The following is a 14,606-nucleotide window of genomic DNA, read 5'->3' on the forward strand; positions in this document are numbered from 1 at the left end:
TTTTTCCAGTATCAGTTAAAAGTTCAGCCCGTTTCGCAGCAAAATACCAGGCCCCAGTTGTTGGAAGGCTGGATAACGCTATCCGCCGGATAAATCGCTATCCAGTGGATAAGTGTTAACAAAGCAAACCACGCTATCCACTGGCTAGTGATTTATCCGGTGGATAACGTTATCCACCTTTCGAACAACCCGGGCTAGTACATTTTGAAGTTGGGTGGTTTCTCGGTTTTGCCGGCGTATATAGCCAGTTCGGCTTAATCGATCGAGAGTCGCAAGAATACTTAATTCTCAATAACGGGATTGTTTCGTTCTTTCTTTCGCATGTGAAAACATGCATGCATGGAAGCCACGGACTCAAATGCCGTTGAAACTGCCACTGAATAGTTTTCAGGCTTCTTTGCAGTCAGTTCAAACTTAAGTCATGGCTACCACAATCATTTCTACTTATTAGACCCATTTGTTCCCCAGCTCTAGCTTGTGATGCGTCATGCATCGCCTTCGTTTTTTGATTGGATGAAAATAATCAAAACCTATCAAGTGCCAAGAAGTAACTTGTTCCCCATCAGTGACTCACAGATCTGTTTCTTACGTTATCAGGATGCACAAACACGAGCGAAGCAACAAGGTTATAGCTTCAGATGCGACGCCAGAGGGGATCTACACTTGTGGCAAATCAAACCAGTGTTCATTCGTCACCCGGTAACGGGAGAAAGAATTTGGTTCAACCAGGCGTATAATCACAATAGCACGCACGAAAAGGTCAATCCAAGATTTATCGGCACTGATATCCCAGATGAAAAAATGCCTCGCAATACTCCGGCGACGGAAGTGAGATCGAACCGGAAGTGCTGTAACTCTTGCGGGCAGCGGCTAGGGCATGCGCAGTTGGTTTCAAGTGGCAAAAGGGTGATTTGTTAGTGTTGGACAACTTGGCTGTTGTGCATGGAAGACTTAGATTTACGGGTAACAGAAAGATACTTGTGTATTTGACTGTTTAACTGGAACAATTTGTTAAGATGACAAAAGAAAATACGTGCTTCCCGGCTGAAGTGTGTAAGAACCAAGGATTTTTAAATCCTTGCCGACGAAGAACTCAGTCAAAATGCGTTTTGTGATACTATCGTTATTAACCCTTGGTTTTGGTGAATTTTCTACATTGCGCATCGTGTTATCAGCTCAGTCCTGCGTGTTTGGATGTGCAAGGAAACACGGTCTCTCGTACTTGTTATTTTATTTCCCGGAGCCTTGGGCCGTGTGCGCTTTTGCTTGTAAAAGCTTACAGTAACACGCGCATCACTACTGAACGTGCCAGAAGGGGCGGAGGTCTTCATTAGCCGGTCTAAAAGCACGTTAAGCATTTCGCAGAATTGAACGCTCCTGAAGACACTTGTTACATAAAATTTACAACATCTGGGAACATCTAGCTGGTTCCTCTTTCTCACTCTGTTAACGTCGCCTCGTTCAAAGGTGATATTAAAACATGTAGCTTTCCATTACAAAGGCTAACTATTTCCTGCAATAATATACCTCACAGAAAATATTTTAGAGTAGGTCAAAGATATAATTTATTGGTATTTTATCGCTACTTTTTCTGAAACTACAAAAATTAAATGGCACGACGTTTCGAACTTTTTTTTCTTTCTTTCGTTACGAATTATTGTTTTTTACAAACGGCAACTCCGAGTAATGATAATAATAATAAAAAAAGATTTACAGAGCGAGCTGGTGACATAGCCTCACTCCCACGTGACTTTGATTGGTTCAAAGTCCCAGGCGTCAGGATGTCCCATGGGCCTTTTCCAACCTGATGTGCTCCACTTAAATACCGGCTGCTGGTCATGTGTTGGCCCGCTGACCGCCATACACTGTAATTCCTTGATCAACTCTGAATTGGTTACCTTTAAGGAAATGAAAAGGAGAAAAAGGTAAACAGACTCGTTCACAGCTGGTTTAGTTTAGAAAACCCTTAGCAGAAACTACATTCAGTAGAACAGGAAAGTATTGTGGAAAATATTCGAGAACATTTGATAACCAATAGACTGTAATATGCGACTATTTCCCCAACCTGATCCTTTTTATAGTTAACGCTTTAAAAAGTTCTTTTTTTCTACAAGTTTACCCTCCCCCTTATCCAACTCAACAATTTATCTTCTTTAAAACCCAATAGGCCTTTTGCAGTCTTTGACAATTTTTTTAAACAAACTTTTTTTATATTATGGGCTATAACTTTTCATAGAATTATGGGCGATAACTTAAAGAATGCCTGAAAAGATCAAAATGGCCAAGTTTGAGACCACTGGAATTAAAGAGTAAGTCTATACGACAGTTTGAATTTTTGGAAAATTTAGAGGATATCCATAGAAAATGTTGCCCGAGAGTAAAGTCTTACTCTCCAACATTACAACATTTTTCACACAAGTCTTAATTTTATAAAACTTCACACCGTCATAAAATCTCATTCTTTAATACCAGGGGCCTCAAACTTGGCCATTTAGATATTTTCGGCATGCCTTTTCCATTTCTGGCATTCTTTAAGTTATACAGTAGCCCATAAATTTATGAAAAGTAGGTCACGTGATGGCCTAGCTGCAAAGGGCCTATAGCGTCTTTGAAACTCGCATTGGTGTTTCCTTGCCCAGGCTTTCCGTCCTTGTCGATTTTAGCCGTTGGGCGACATTGATACCCTGGAGTTGTATTCTTGCAGACTATAAAGCCTCACCTTGGCGTCAATTCCACCCTCTTCTCTGTGCCCCAGTGCTCCAAACGGATACTTCCCATCCGCTGGGTTCAAGTCCGACCGAGCCGAGATAGCATTCTCTCCACTGTAGGGTGGGGTGCAGTTACAACGTGACAATGGGTCATGTTGATAATCATTGTACCTGGAAAATCACAAATCTCCGGCGTGAGTCTGAGGGAAGTACACTATCGGTGTTAGAAGCAATTGCGATGCTAACACCAAACGTCTTTTAGTCGAAAATGTCACTAGGACTTTTAGTTCACCATACTTCAGCCACTACAACTAAATTGAGTGGGAAAAAAATTTGAACTGCAATCGATTTCATACTGACACTTGAGCCCCAAATCTAACACTCATAGTTTCTTGGCCAGCATAAGCTTCAATAGCTTCAAGCAATAGTATTACATGTTTTTGGAAGTAAAATCTAAATCCATGCGAACCAACGTTTCACAGTCCATTGTACAAAAGTGAGGAACCGGAGATGGGGGTTGATTGACACACTTAAGACATTCAAATCAAAAGAACCTGGATATTTTTTTACCTAGAATTTCGCAACCCAACCAAGTTTAATATTGATTAGCCTGAGGAATACGTACATAAGCTTGCGTCGCGCAGTCATAACGACAAAGCCAACGAGAACGTCACCAAACAAAAGGTGTTATGAGCAAAACAATGGTTATGCACGTGCGTTATAAATTTTTGTACACCTCTTAGCCGTCCTCTACGAAACAGCAGGGACCTTACGCATATACGACGGCGACGGCGAGGACGACGCCTCGTAAAAAATGTGCCTCTATTTTACTTTGGAATTTCGCATTTATTTGAAACTATCCAGTGTGTTTGTCGGTATTAAAATTTGCCCTGCTGAATATGCTACGAATGCGTCCAGCTCCAAATAGAAATATGAAAAATTAGCCGTTGTGGTTCACGTTCTCCAGACAACGCAGAAATAGGTCATTTCACGTTGCTGTTTTGCAGAGGACGGCAAGGAAATGTACCAAGAATTATAATTCACGTGCACAGCCATTATCATAGTTTGCTCATCAAACCTTTTGTTTAGTGACGTTCTCGTTGCCGTTGCCGTCGTGTTTTGCGTAAGGTCCCTAACAACGTGAAATGACGAAGCTCTGCGTGTTTGGAGAACGTGAACCGCGATGAATAATCTTTCGCATTTTCTCATAATCATGAATTAAGTTTCACAAGCAATAAACCAGGCCGTGAGTTAAACAGCCTTGTACCTCATCAGTCTCATCATGCTTTCCATGTCAACGACTTTGCCATGGTCTCGCTTGAACATCTGTGCTCGAGGCGCACCTTCATAACTGAACCACGAGCCAAACTTCTCGTACCTTGCCCTGGCACCGCTTATGTTGAAAATGTATGGAAAATACCTGGAGAAAAGAATGTATGATTCAGTAAATATAATAAACAATCAGATTCTGAGCTTCAAATTTCTATCGCGTGATAGCTGACGATTTTGTGAACAACCACACACTCGGCTAGGCTACGCCCTATCTAATAAACAATTAGATTATGAGCTCGAGATTTCTATCGCGTGATAGTTGACGAGGGCATAGCCCGAGTCAACAATCACGCATAGAAATCGAGAGCGAAAACTGAATAATCTAATTGTTTTAGTATAAATCTACTGGTCGTTCAAAACTTTAACTAAATTCTCTTCATAGACAATTCGAAAACGCCAAGAGGCGGCTCCCAGCGGACACTGCTACGCTACTCACTATCTACAACAGAATAGATAGTGAGTAGCGTAGCCAATCAGAGAACGGCATTCGTCATAGAACGCTAGTAGATTTATACTAAAAAGAATTAGATAGTGTTAGCGTAGCCAATAAGAGAACGGCATTTGTGATGGAACGCTAGTAGATTTATATTAACACTTGTTATATCTTTAAGAGGCGCAGCCCGCCAACGGAAATACGATGACCAAATGGTTGGGGCGCTGGACTCAAGGTCAATCAGTCCTGGCTTGAATGATGATTGCGTTGATCATGTTGGGAACACTTTTACGCGTGAGCAAGACGCTTTGCTCTCACGCACAGTGCCTCTCTTCTCCCAAGGGCAAAAATAGATAGGTGCGACCCGTTGAGGAAACATGAAATACGGCCGGGGGGGACTTGTACTGGAGGTTAGCCCTACAAATTCCTTTTATTAATTTATTTCCACTCACGGTAAGTTGTAGCTTGCCCAGTAAGTGTTCTCCTGCAGGTAAACAGACATATCTGCTACTTCTATGATGCCAGGCATCTGCTCCAGGATCAAAAGGGTCCCTGGGTAGATGGGCTCGCCTGGAGTGAACTGCTTGTAATCAAGGACCATCCACTAAGAAAATAATAATAAACAAACCCATTCAGATTAGCTAAGGATAGTCAAGGTCATCACATGAAGAGGAAGGTTAAGCTGGAAAATTGTTAAAACTGTGGTCCTCGGAATTGGGGTTTCCGGCATTCTGAAGCTAAGTCTGCGTGTTACAATGTCTCATTTCTTTGATCTAGGGGGTTTGACTGAATTTCCTAAACCCCCTAGAACTGCCCTAGAAATTTACTTGCTACTCTGCACATTATGGATAAATAAAACACAACACAGACGTCTTACTAACCTCGTTATTGTAGCTGTGGGACACATCCAAATACAAAAAGAAATAAAAAGATAGGAATTATTAGTATTTTGTACTATAGCTATTAGCATTGTCTGGACACACATGCGGACAGTTAAATGTCTATCCGCTTCGAGGTGTTCTGAGTTGAATGCAGAAAGCAAACGTCTCAAAAACATGGAAAGTTGTACATGAAACAACTGAATACTTGAAACACAAGACTTACGTTCCACTGTTGTGCTGTGAAAAGTAATAAGCCCATTCTACTGTGGTACGTGCCAATCGATTAGCTACAATAGAGCGTATCCACTCTAAGACGATTCCTCTCTCTACTACATACTTCCACAGGTCAGGGTTACTGTTATCAATGGTGGTTTCTTGAGACACCTGCGATAAAAAGGAGAATTAATTCTCCTAGGGGGTACTCTGACAAAAATCGGGTAGGGTTGTGTGGCCTGCTTCCCAAAACCCTTATCATATTTAAGACCAAAATCTGCGATTTTCCCCACCCCATCTGTGATGTGACCAAAAATTTGACACCCTATTTAAGACCCTGTTTCAGACCTGTCTCATAATTAGTTACCTAGTTCAGACCGATGTTAAAGGCATCGTGAAGGGCTTTTGTTGCTGGTCTTATTGATAATGAGGAAAAAGAAGCTTCTTCTAAATTGAATTCAAGACAAGAACTTGTGCAAAAGCCATACCCTATTTTAGACCAAAACGACCAAAATCGATACCCTGTTTCTGACCAAAACAGGTGAAAAACAATATCCTTTGGGGCTCATACCATAGCAAGAGATTCATTATCAACCTTATTTTTAAGATCTAAATCTTCCTCTACTCAGGGTTATTTTACACCTTCAAACTATGACGACTGAAAAGTGCATGTACATCGTTTCCAAAGCAACTAAATCAACAAAAGAACCTAACTGTATGCCAAAATCTAATATATCAGTAATAGAGGAAATACATAAATAAATAAATTTATTGTATAGTCAAAAAAATAATGCAGAAAGTTACATAGTACTTTTATCTACAAGGCCATAAGTAATATTTCAAATGATTGAGCAGAATAGTTATTTTCTAAATTAAACTAATCAAACTGTGAAAGACTGCATGCATTTTGAAAGCCAATTAAACTAAAATGTGACATTGTTGGGATCTGTCAGAAAAATCTTCTTGAATGTTACATTAAATTTGCATGTTGTGCACAGGATCTGTGAAGAGTGAATGACAGAATAATAACAAAGATTTTGTAACTGCACTGTTATACAGACATTGCGAGAGTTTGTTCAATGATCAATTAGTATATTAATTAAAAATATTTGCGCCAAAATGTTTCATGTATACTGACCATTCCACTGCTTAACATGTAAAAGTCATCCAAACTTGCCATAGTGCCAGGGTAAGAAGAGAAACTCTGCTTTCTTCCAGGAATAATTTCATCTGAAAAATATATTAATTAAAATGAACTGGTCATCAAAGATTTTTATGTCACTACTGCAGAATTTGAGGTAGTAGTAATAAATAATATTTTCTGACAATTCACCAGCAAAATTAACTAAAACACAAGACACTACCACCACAACATTTCTTTGGGAAAGGAATTAGTTTATTTCCAGTACAGGGAAACTTGAAAGGAAAAAGTAATTAAAACCTGCAGAAACAAAACTTCACCCAGTTTAGGGTGGAAAGGAAGGGAAGAAAATAACTCGTAAAATCAAAATCCATGAACTGGTCTCAATATCAACTGATATACACCATCATGTACCATGCCATATATCCAATATCCGTCAAAAAGTACATAGGTAACCCAAATTACACAATAGAACGTCTAGCTCTTAAATTAATAATTTTTAACTGGGCTAAAAATATAACATTAATATATAAAGTTACCATCTAGGATTGATGTAAATGCTCTGCTGGGTTGGGCTCAAGGTTTGTTAGCGTCGTTAGAACTGGAAACAATGAGATATTCTTCTCACAGTGCCTCTCTTCACCCAGGAAATAGAATTTTGGGTAGCAACAAATCACAAAATGCTTCCAAGGGGAAACCTCTGTAGTCACATCACGCTACAGAAACCGCTGCTCTGATAAACCACCTAGTGGCTCTTAGAATTAAGTGGAATCCCAATGTTTTGAACCTCCAGTTAACCCCCAGATATTTGGAACCAAAAGTACTTTCCCTTCTCTCAGTTGAACAATGTAATTTAACCCTTGACTTCAAAAACTACCCAATTTTTCAAACCAATTTTTGTTTCCCTTGGAGGTTACAAAACTCGGGATTCCACTGTAATTTAACCTTTATTTTTTTCATCCAACCTGCAACATATGATACTAGCTCTCATGAAAATTTATTAAGACAGTGAGTAATCATAAATATGTAAACCATAATCTAAATATTGAATGTGACTTATGTGTACATTGTATTGTTGCACCCTGAAATATTTTTTTTTGTCGAACAGCACTCACCTGCACTTCCTCTCACAGTCACTCCAATATCATACAGTTTAAAAACTCTCAGCAACTCTGCATAAGATGTCCAAGTGACATGAGAAATGTACAGGTCTTTGTTGCCTGGCAAAACCTTAATCAGTGCAGAACAGGAACCTGAGCCAAACACACGGCGGACTTCCTTCTTTCCTAAAACCTGCTCCAGATCTTCCAAGTCACAGTCAGCTTGCATCAGACTTAACAATTCCAACCAACAAAATTCAACCAAAGAAAACTAAATTACTTAAGGAACAGATGGTCTTTAGCCCTAGACATTCAACACACACTCACAGTTGCAAGTTCGGCAGACAGGGCACTACATATTATAATGCCACCTGTAAGGTTTCTCAAATTATAAATTTTTTCTGGTCATTTCTTAGCTTCACAACTATGCATGATTTCTGATAAGCAGTAAACAAAATGAAAGTGATCACTGTTTTGAAAACAATTAAGTAGCAAAAATAAATGATTTTAAATGTTATAGCATACTCACAGGAATCCAAAATCATCAATAGGAGGAATAGATGTATCGTGGAGATAACCTTGTTTAATTCCTTCAAACTGCTCAAGGATCAGGTTTATCTGTTATTATGATACATTATTGATTTAATAATTAAGAAATGCTTACATGTACAACACAGATTAGTACCCATTCAGTTCTTAATTCATGTTTATACCAGTGGGATCTAGTAGTCATATACAATAACAGATACTTCCTTTATTAACAATTTGTTGCAGCCATGACTTAATCATTAATTTATAAATAATATACCAACAATTAATGAATAGGTAATATCAATTGTGAGTACCTGGTATTCATAGACAGTCATATACCCCAACATGTTAATTAATCTTGAGCTTTTAGGTGGGGGAGGGGACAGGGGGGTCAGAACCTCCTGCTTCCCGTACCCTGCTCTCCCACTTCCCGTACCTTTTTCTTCCAACTCCCGCCCATCTTGCTCCAGTCCCTTGTGGATAAAGAGACTCAAAAAACACATCCTTGTCATTTAGCTGTGCACTCCTTTATTTATACGCATTTCCTTTTGCGTTTTTCCTTTGTTTTCAGCCTTGCTCCTCTTACTCACGTCTTTTAAAACCTTAAGCGATAACATTTCATGTCAGTAAGCCTCAGTTATTTAGCCCAAGGACAAATCTTCGTTTTTCTGTAGGCCCAGAAGTCTCAAAATAGGCTAAATGTAAGTCAAATAACATTTTGGGTTCTTGTTTTTGAAAGTATTTTAACGCTTAAGAAATGATTCCTGCCTTCTTAGAACTCCTGCTTCCCACGTTTTCCTCTCCAACTTTCCGCCCTTTCCTCTCCTGTCTCCTGCCCCTTATTCTCCCAGGTTCCCGCCCCACAGACCCACCCCCTTTTAAAGGACCTTGCATTTTAATGAAGTGGTTGAGAAGTAAGGTTAAGTCTGCATATGAGCCAAGTGGCCCATCAGGTCAGAGCTTATTGCCATTTCTGTAACACGAAGCAAGTTACTAGGAGTATTTCTACTCTTCCCTGGATGGAATGCTAGCCCATCATAAGGTTATCCCCAGCATTAAGTTTGCTAGTACCCATTTCAACACCTGGGTGGAGAGAGGAAGTGTGAGAATAAAGTGTCTTGCCCAAGTACACAATGCAGAGTGGGGTTCCAACCCGAACTGCTTGATCCAGAGACAAGCGCACTAACCATGAGGCAACTGTGCCTCCCGTAAGTTGGTTGAGTGGTAAGTTAAATCATAAATCTAAAGCGCTCACCTGGTACCAATATTCATCTTTAGGGTTGCTAGTGATTTGCTCCATCATCCACTTTAGATTTTCACCAAGGAATTTACCCAGTTTTGTGCAGAAGTCAGGGTCAGCATCACAGTAGCCAGCCAGGGTATTTTGATAGCTTTTGTACATGAGTTTTGCAGTGAGCACTCCCTCTGCCATCCCTGCTGCCATTGCTTGTGTCTTGTCTGGTAATGAAGCATTTGAATGTACCTCCAGGAAAGACCATCTTTTGTAAAAGAAAACAAAGAAAATGAACATTAATTTAACTCAATAATATAAGTCACTGAAAGTAGTAAGGGAAGGATCATTACCGGTATCTTTCTTTAAGGGAGGGGGGGGGGGGGGTGGTTGGGCAACGTTCTGGGGCATTGAATTTTTTTCTCACCTTTAGGTTGTGCATGATTTTTCTTGGAGGGCAATAGCTAATGTGCAATAACATCAAAAATCAAAATAATGTAAGTAGAAAGCACTTGCTTGATTTTTTTCCCAATGCTGCCCCTTCCAGGAATTTTTTTTTGAGTAGTTTTTGCTGTGCAGGAATTGTTTATTTCCTCAGCACCAGAACAATGGCTGACAACTTATGTCGGCTTCTGTTCTGGTGCTGAGGTATCCTGCCCCTCCTTGCAGCATTTTGTTTTGAAGCAGTTTTTGCTGTGCAGGAATTGTTTATTTCGGATTGTCCAGTCCCATCTCCCCATCCCCGTCCAAAAAATATAATGGTTTGAACCACTTTGTCTCATCTGATAGCTTTTGTGTTCTGACACATGACTACTTCCTCATATGACGAGGAGAACATCTCATGACGATGAAATCATGCAGATCTGTTTTGTTGCCTCTATCAATCACTTGATGACTTTTTCATTTGCTTTTTTTAGCCTGGGTAGCAATTTGTGCGCGGCCAGTTTTTTCCCGCATTTTGAATGCGGAAAAAAAACTCTTTGTACGGGATACTCCGTAATATTAATTTAAGATTTTTCGCCTTACCTCAGCACCAGAGCAATAGCTGCCAACTTACGTCCGCTTTTGTTCTCGTGCTGAGGTAAGACGAAAAATCTTAACTTAAGATTTTAGTTTTTACGGAGTTACCTCCCTTTCTACATCTCATCCTGGCAAAACTTTGACAATTATGCAACTCTGCACTTTTAATACATTGACAGGTATAGTTACCGTCGAAATACATCAAGTAAACAACATGGAATTTATAACTAATAAGATAAATTCGTCTTACCCAGTGGAATTGATTTCGTCACGAAATTTACCCCAAGCCACCATCGGCTGGGACGAGTCATATCCCGCGTTTATCATCAGTTGGCCATCAGAATCAAACACAATGGAAGCGAAGCTCTCTTTTCCATCCACTTCAGTAAGGCAGGCCCAAACCGGGAGCAAAAAGAGAAGAAGTTGCATAAACTCCATTGCTGTATATTCAGCTGACAGACACGCGGCCTTGATAGCCTCTCCTACCTCGGACTTGTCACGAGATTAGAACCCAGCTTTACTCTTCATCCTCAGTGAACTCTCGGTGCTGACCAAAAGGAGCGCGGCCTCTGGAGACGAGAACGTGTCGTATATTTGTTTAAAAAACAAATTGACGTCAGATTTTTATGCGTCTGTCCTGTTATTGGTCATGAATTTTGTCATAACATCGTGAAAGGAGCTGTAGACCCATTCCGAGTGGATCCGCAGACTACCTTGACAATGTTATGACGAAATTCATGTCAATAACAGGACAGACGCATTAAATGTGAAACCAGAAACTGCAAGGGACCGCATATAGAGTGCGAGCAGTCTCTCTTTTCCTCAAAAGCCTTGGGGAAGAACGCCAAACAACTAAGCGTGCGAGCGTGACTGTGAGCGTGACAGGCGGAATCGCCGCTCGCACGTCACGCTCGTAAGCTTACTTGTTTTTCGTTCTTCCCTACGGATTTTCGATAAAAAAAGAGACCGCTCGCAGTCTAGACCGCATACGAAAAACGCTGCTAACGCAGGATCTACAAGAAATCTCAGCCCAAAAAATATGATGACAAACAATAGACTGCAAGGCTGATACTCCGCGAGAGACGTTTCGAGACACCAACATCGGAGGGCCGATAAAGCTGGATCGCAACAGTCGACATCTGTTTCGTCCTTATTGGGACTCATCAGCACTGTGTAGCGAAGCTATGTAACGCCATGCCTTGTTTTACATATCTTCGCCACACAGTGCTGATGAGTCGCAATAAGCTGAATAAGGACGAAACAGCTGTCCACTGTTGCTATCGGCTCTCAATGTTGGTGTCTCAAAACGTCTTTCACGTAGTGTCAGCCTTGCAGTCTATTGTTTGTCAGACGCATTAAAAACTAACGTCAATTTTTTTTACGATAACAAATTGTCAATTTGTTCGCTCTCGCTCGTTGACGCATCGCATAAATTATAAATTCGTGTGTCCGTCCTCTTATTGACAATGAAAATTAGCCAATGAGCGCGCGAGAATTTCTGTGGTTATCGCAAAATAAATCGAGCCCAGTTTTACTCTTTTGTCCGTAAGGTCACGTGATCATCAACAATATGGCGCCTGGTCTTGACTGGGTTCCAGATTCGACCACGAACACCTATGAACTTTTGAAGGGTTTTGTTTGAATATTGAAAGCTTACCTTGTCTATTTCCTAAGGGATAGCGTATACGATAAAATATCTGTACGAGCTGGGTAAAAATCAAGTTAATTGTCATGAGACTGAACGAGAGGTGCGTTGCTGAATTTTCTACTTCCTCCGCCCCAACCGACAAAGAGGGTTTCCTGAACAAGAAAGGCGAACTCAACCGAGGCTATCAGCGACGGTGGTTTATTTTGAAGGGCAATCTTTTGTATTACTTCGAGAAACGATCGGACAAGGAACCCATTGGAGTCATTGTGTTGGACAATTGCCACGTTGAGTTAGCGGAAAGCGGGGAACCGTACGCCTTCCAGATCACATTTGGCGGAGATGGTTCGAGAACTTACATCCTCGGTGCTGACACTTCGAAAGAAATGGAATCTTGGATGAGGGCGATCACCCATTCGAGTTATGAATACTTGAGAATGATGGTGGAGTCTTTTGAAAGTACATTAGAAAAGCTTACATCGGAGGAGAACGACCTTGTTACTTCAAGCTCGAGCAACAATAGTTCAAATTTAACATCGAACGTTTCCGGTGCTTCAAACTTTAACACTGTTGATACTGAAGAGGACAGATCGAATGCTGAGCCTATTTTCCACATGCCTGTTGCAACTGCTACAGAAGATCGCAGGGTCGGTAAAAATGATACACTTGATAATCTAGAATTTCCCAAGAGGCAAGATGGAGTAGTTGTTAGCAGTGGTGATGTCAGTCTAAGTAGAACAGACGCAGCAATCGGTAATCTGATAAACCTTGATGATGATAATGATGATGATGATGACGAGATTCCGATTCAAAATGAGTTCTCATTAGACGAAGGTTTCTATTTGTTCCCTAAACACTCCCCAGATCTTATGCCCCTGAGCTATTCTGATCTTGAACGGTTAGAAGACATGCATAATGAAGACTTGTTTAGCAGATTGAGTGGAAATGCACCATCCAGAAGTAAGGATGACTTTGACTTGATTACGAGAGTAAAGCGTGAAGCATTGCCACGGAATATGAGACCAAAATCTGAACGAAGAAGAAACAATGCACGCACAATGTATGAGAACATTCCAACTCCAAGTCTGGAAAGAGGACAACCTAGGACCCTGGCGAGGTCTTGGGCTCAAACAGATGAAAGCGTATATCTTTCAGAACACAGTAGTGTGTTCAGATATCTTCATGAACTTTACAGTGCCTCAATATGGGTGAAATGTAAAGAATTTTGGAAACATGATGGTCTCAAGTCATAGAGGTGTATTCAGGAATATTCTAACATCATAATGCACATAACATACTCTCTTACCATGACCATGAAAATGTGTTTTCTGACTGCTTGCATATCATGCCTCTGTCTTGAATGATTTCTGGTATATTTGAAATCAAGACCCAGCGCAATGGAATTGTACCAAGATTTTAAAACACGTGTAGATTAGTAAACAATGCATTAGAAGCTGGGGCAGATACAGGATTTAGAGAATAGGGTTTGAGATGCAGACTTCCGAAGGTGTTCCTTTGTAGGGGATTCCTGGAGCTTCTTCCCCCGGAAAATTTTTATAATTGAGGTTCTTGGAAATGGGATTTCCGGCATTCTGAGGCTAAGTCGGCGAGCTATGATGTCTCATTTTTTCTTTAATTTAAGGGGTTTGACCAATCCCCTGAACCCCCTTTAGATCTGCCCCAGAGAAGGTTTTGCCAATAGGCAATTTGTATTCTAATGTCACTTGACTTCAACTACCAGAATTTCTTTGTTTTTGTCATGTTGATTGAGTAGTTCTCGTTAAAAACACAATCCAATTTCAAAAGTTAAAAAACGGTAAAAGCAAAATGAATTCTGTTTGTGGTCAAATTATGACATTGTACCGATTGCTTTGTTTTGCTGTTCAGCAAAGACATTTGGCATCTATAAATGCAATGTTTCAACATTTTTACATTGTTTGGAATGATCCAGTTTTTGTATAGATCATTCATGTTATAAATTCAAGAAAAGAAATGCAACAGTTACAGTGAAAACACTAAAAATTATATTGTAAATAATACAAATGTTCATCGTCACAGACTATGAGTAATGTGTATTTGACCTGTAATATCTACATAATTAAGATAAATTAATTTTTTTTATGATCAGGAATTGTAATATTAATTGTAAATTGATATTAAATATTTTGTGGAGCAGGAACTAAAACAGTCACCAGAATTAGTAATGAACAACGAAAATAAAAATTGATACACTGCGTACATAGACAATTTGTATTGTGTTGATGTGGCGAACAAAAAACTTTTTCTTTCACCTCTCTCATAGACGTGGCATCTTTGTTGAAATATTTCAATTAAACTTGTTGGCAGTAAGCAAGCTTGTACATGTACATTG

General features: G+C 40.0%; 2 protein-coding genes across 2 annotated transcripts; one reads left to right on the plus strand and one right to left on the minus strand.

Moving 5' to 3' along the window:
• Positions 1-1,540: 1,540 nt before the first annotated feature.
• On the minus strand, positions 1,541-11,055 carry LOC110068720 (putative aminopeptidase PLBD2). Its single transcript, XM_089279956.1, has 11 exons — positions 10,841-11,055; positions 9,595-9,838; positions 8,338-8,426; positions 7,824-8,041; positions 6,706-6,797; positions 5,578-5,738; positions 5,355-5,367; positions 4,926-5,077; positions 3,976-4,128; positions 2,720-2,879; positions 1,541-1,898 (listed from the first exon to the last, which is right to left on the minus strand). The coding sequence occupies exons 1-11, from the start codon at positions 11,026-11,028 to the stop codon at positions 1,737-1,739; spliced, it is 1,632 nt and encodes a 543-aa protein (XP_089136082.1). The 5' UTR covers positions 11,029-11,055; the 3' UTR covers positions 1,541-1,736.
• Positions 11,056-12,145: 1,090 nt separating this feature from the next.
• Positions 12,146-14,482, plus strand: LOC110068723 (uncharacterized). Its single transcript, XM_020776117.2, has one exon. It carries the CDS (start codon positions 12,322-12,324, stop codon positions 13,486-13,488), a length of 1,167 nt encoding a protein of 388 aa, XP_020631776.1. The 5' UTR covers positions 12,146-12,321; the 3' UTR covers positions 13,489-14,482.
• Positions 14,483-14,606: the final 124 nt, after the last annotated feature.

This window comes from Orbicella faveolata, unplaced genomic scaffold (genome assembly GCF_042242905.1).
Source record: "Orbicella faveolata isolate gen_17 unplaced genomic scaffold, um_ofav_v1 contig_47, whole genome shotgun sequence".
Taxonomy (NCBI): Eukaryota; Metazoa; Cnidaria; class Anthozoa; order Scleractinia; family Merulinidae; genus Orbicella; species Orbicella faveolata.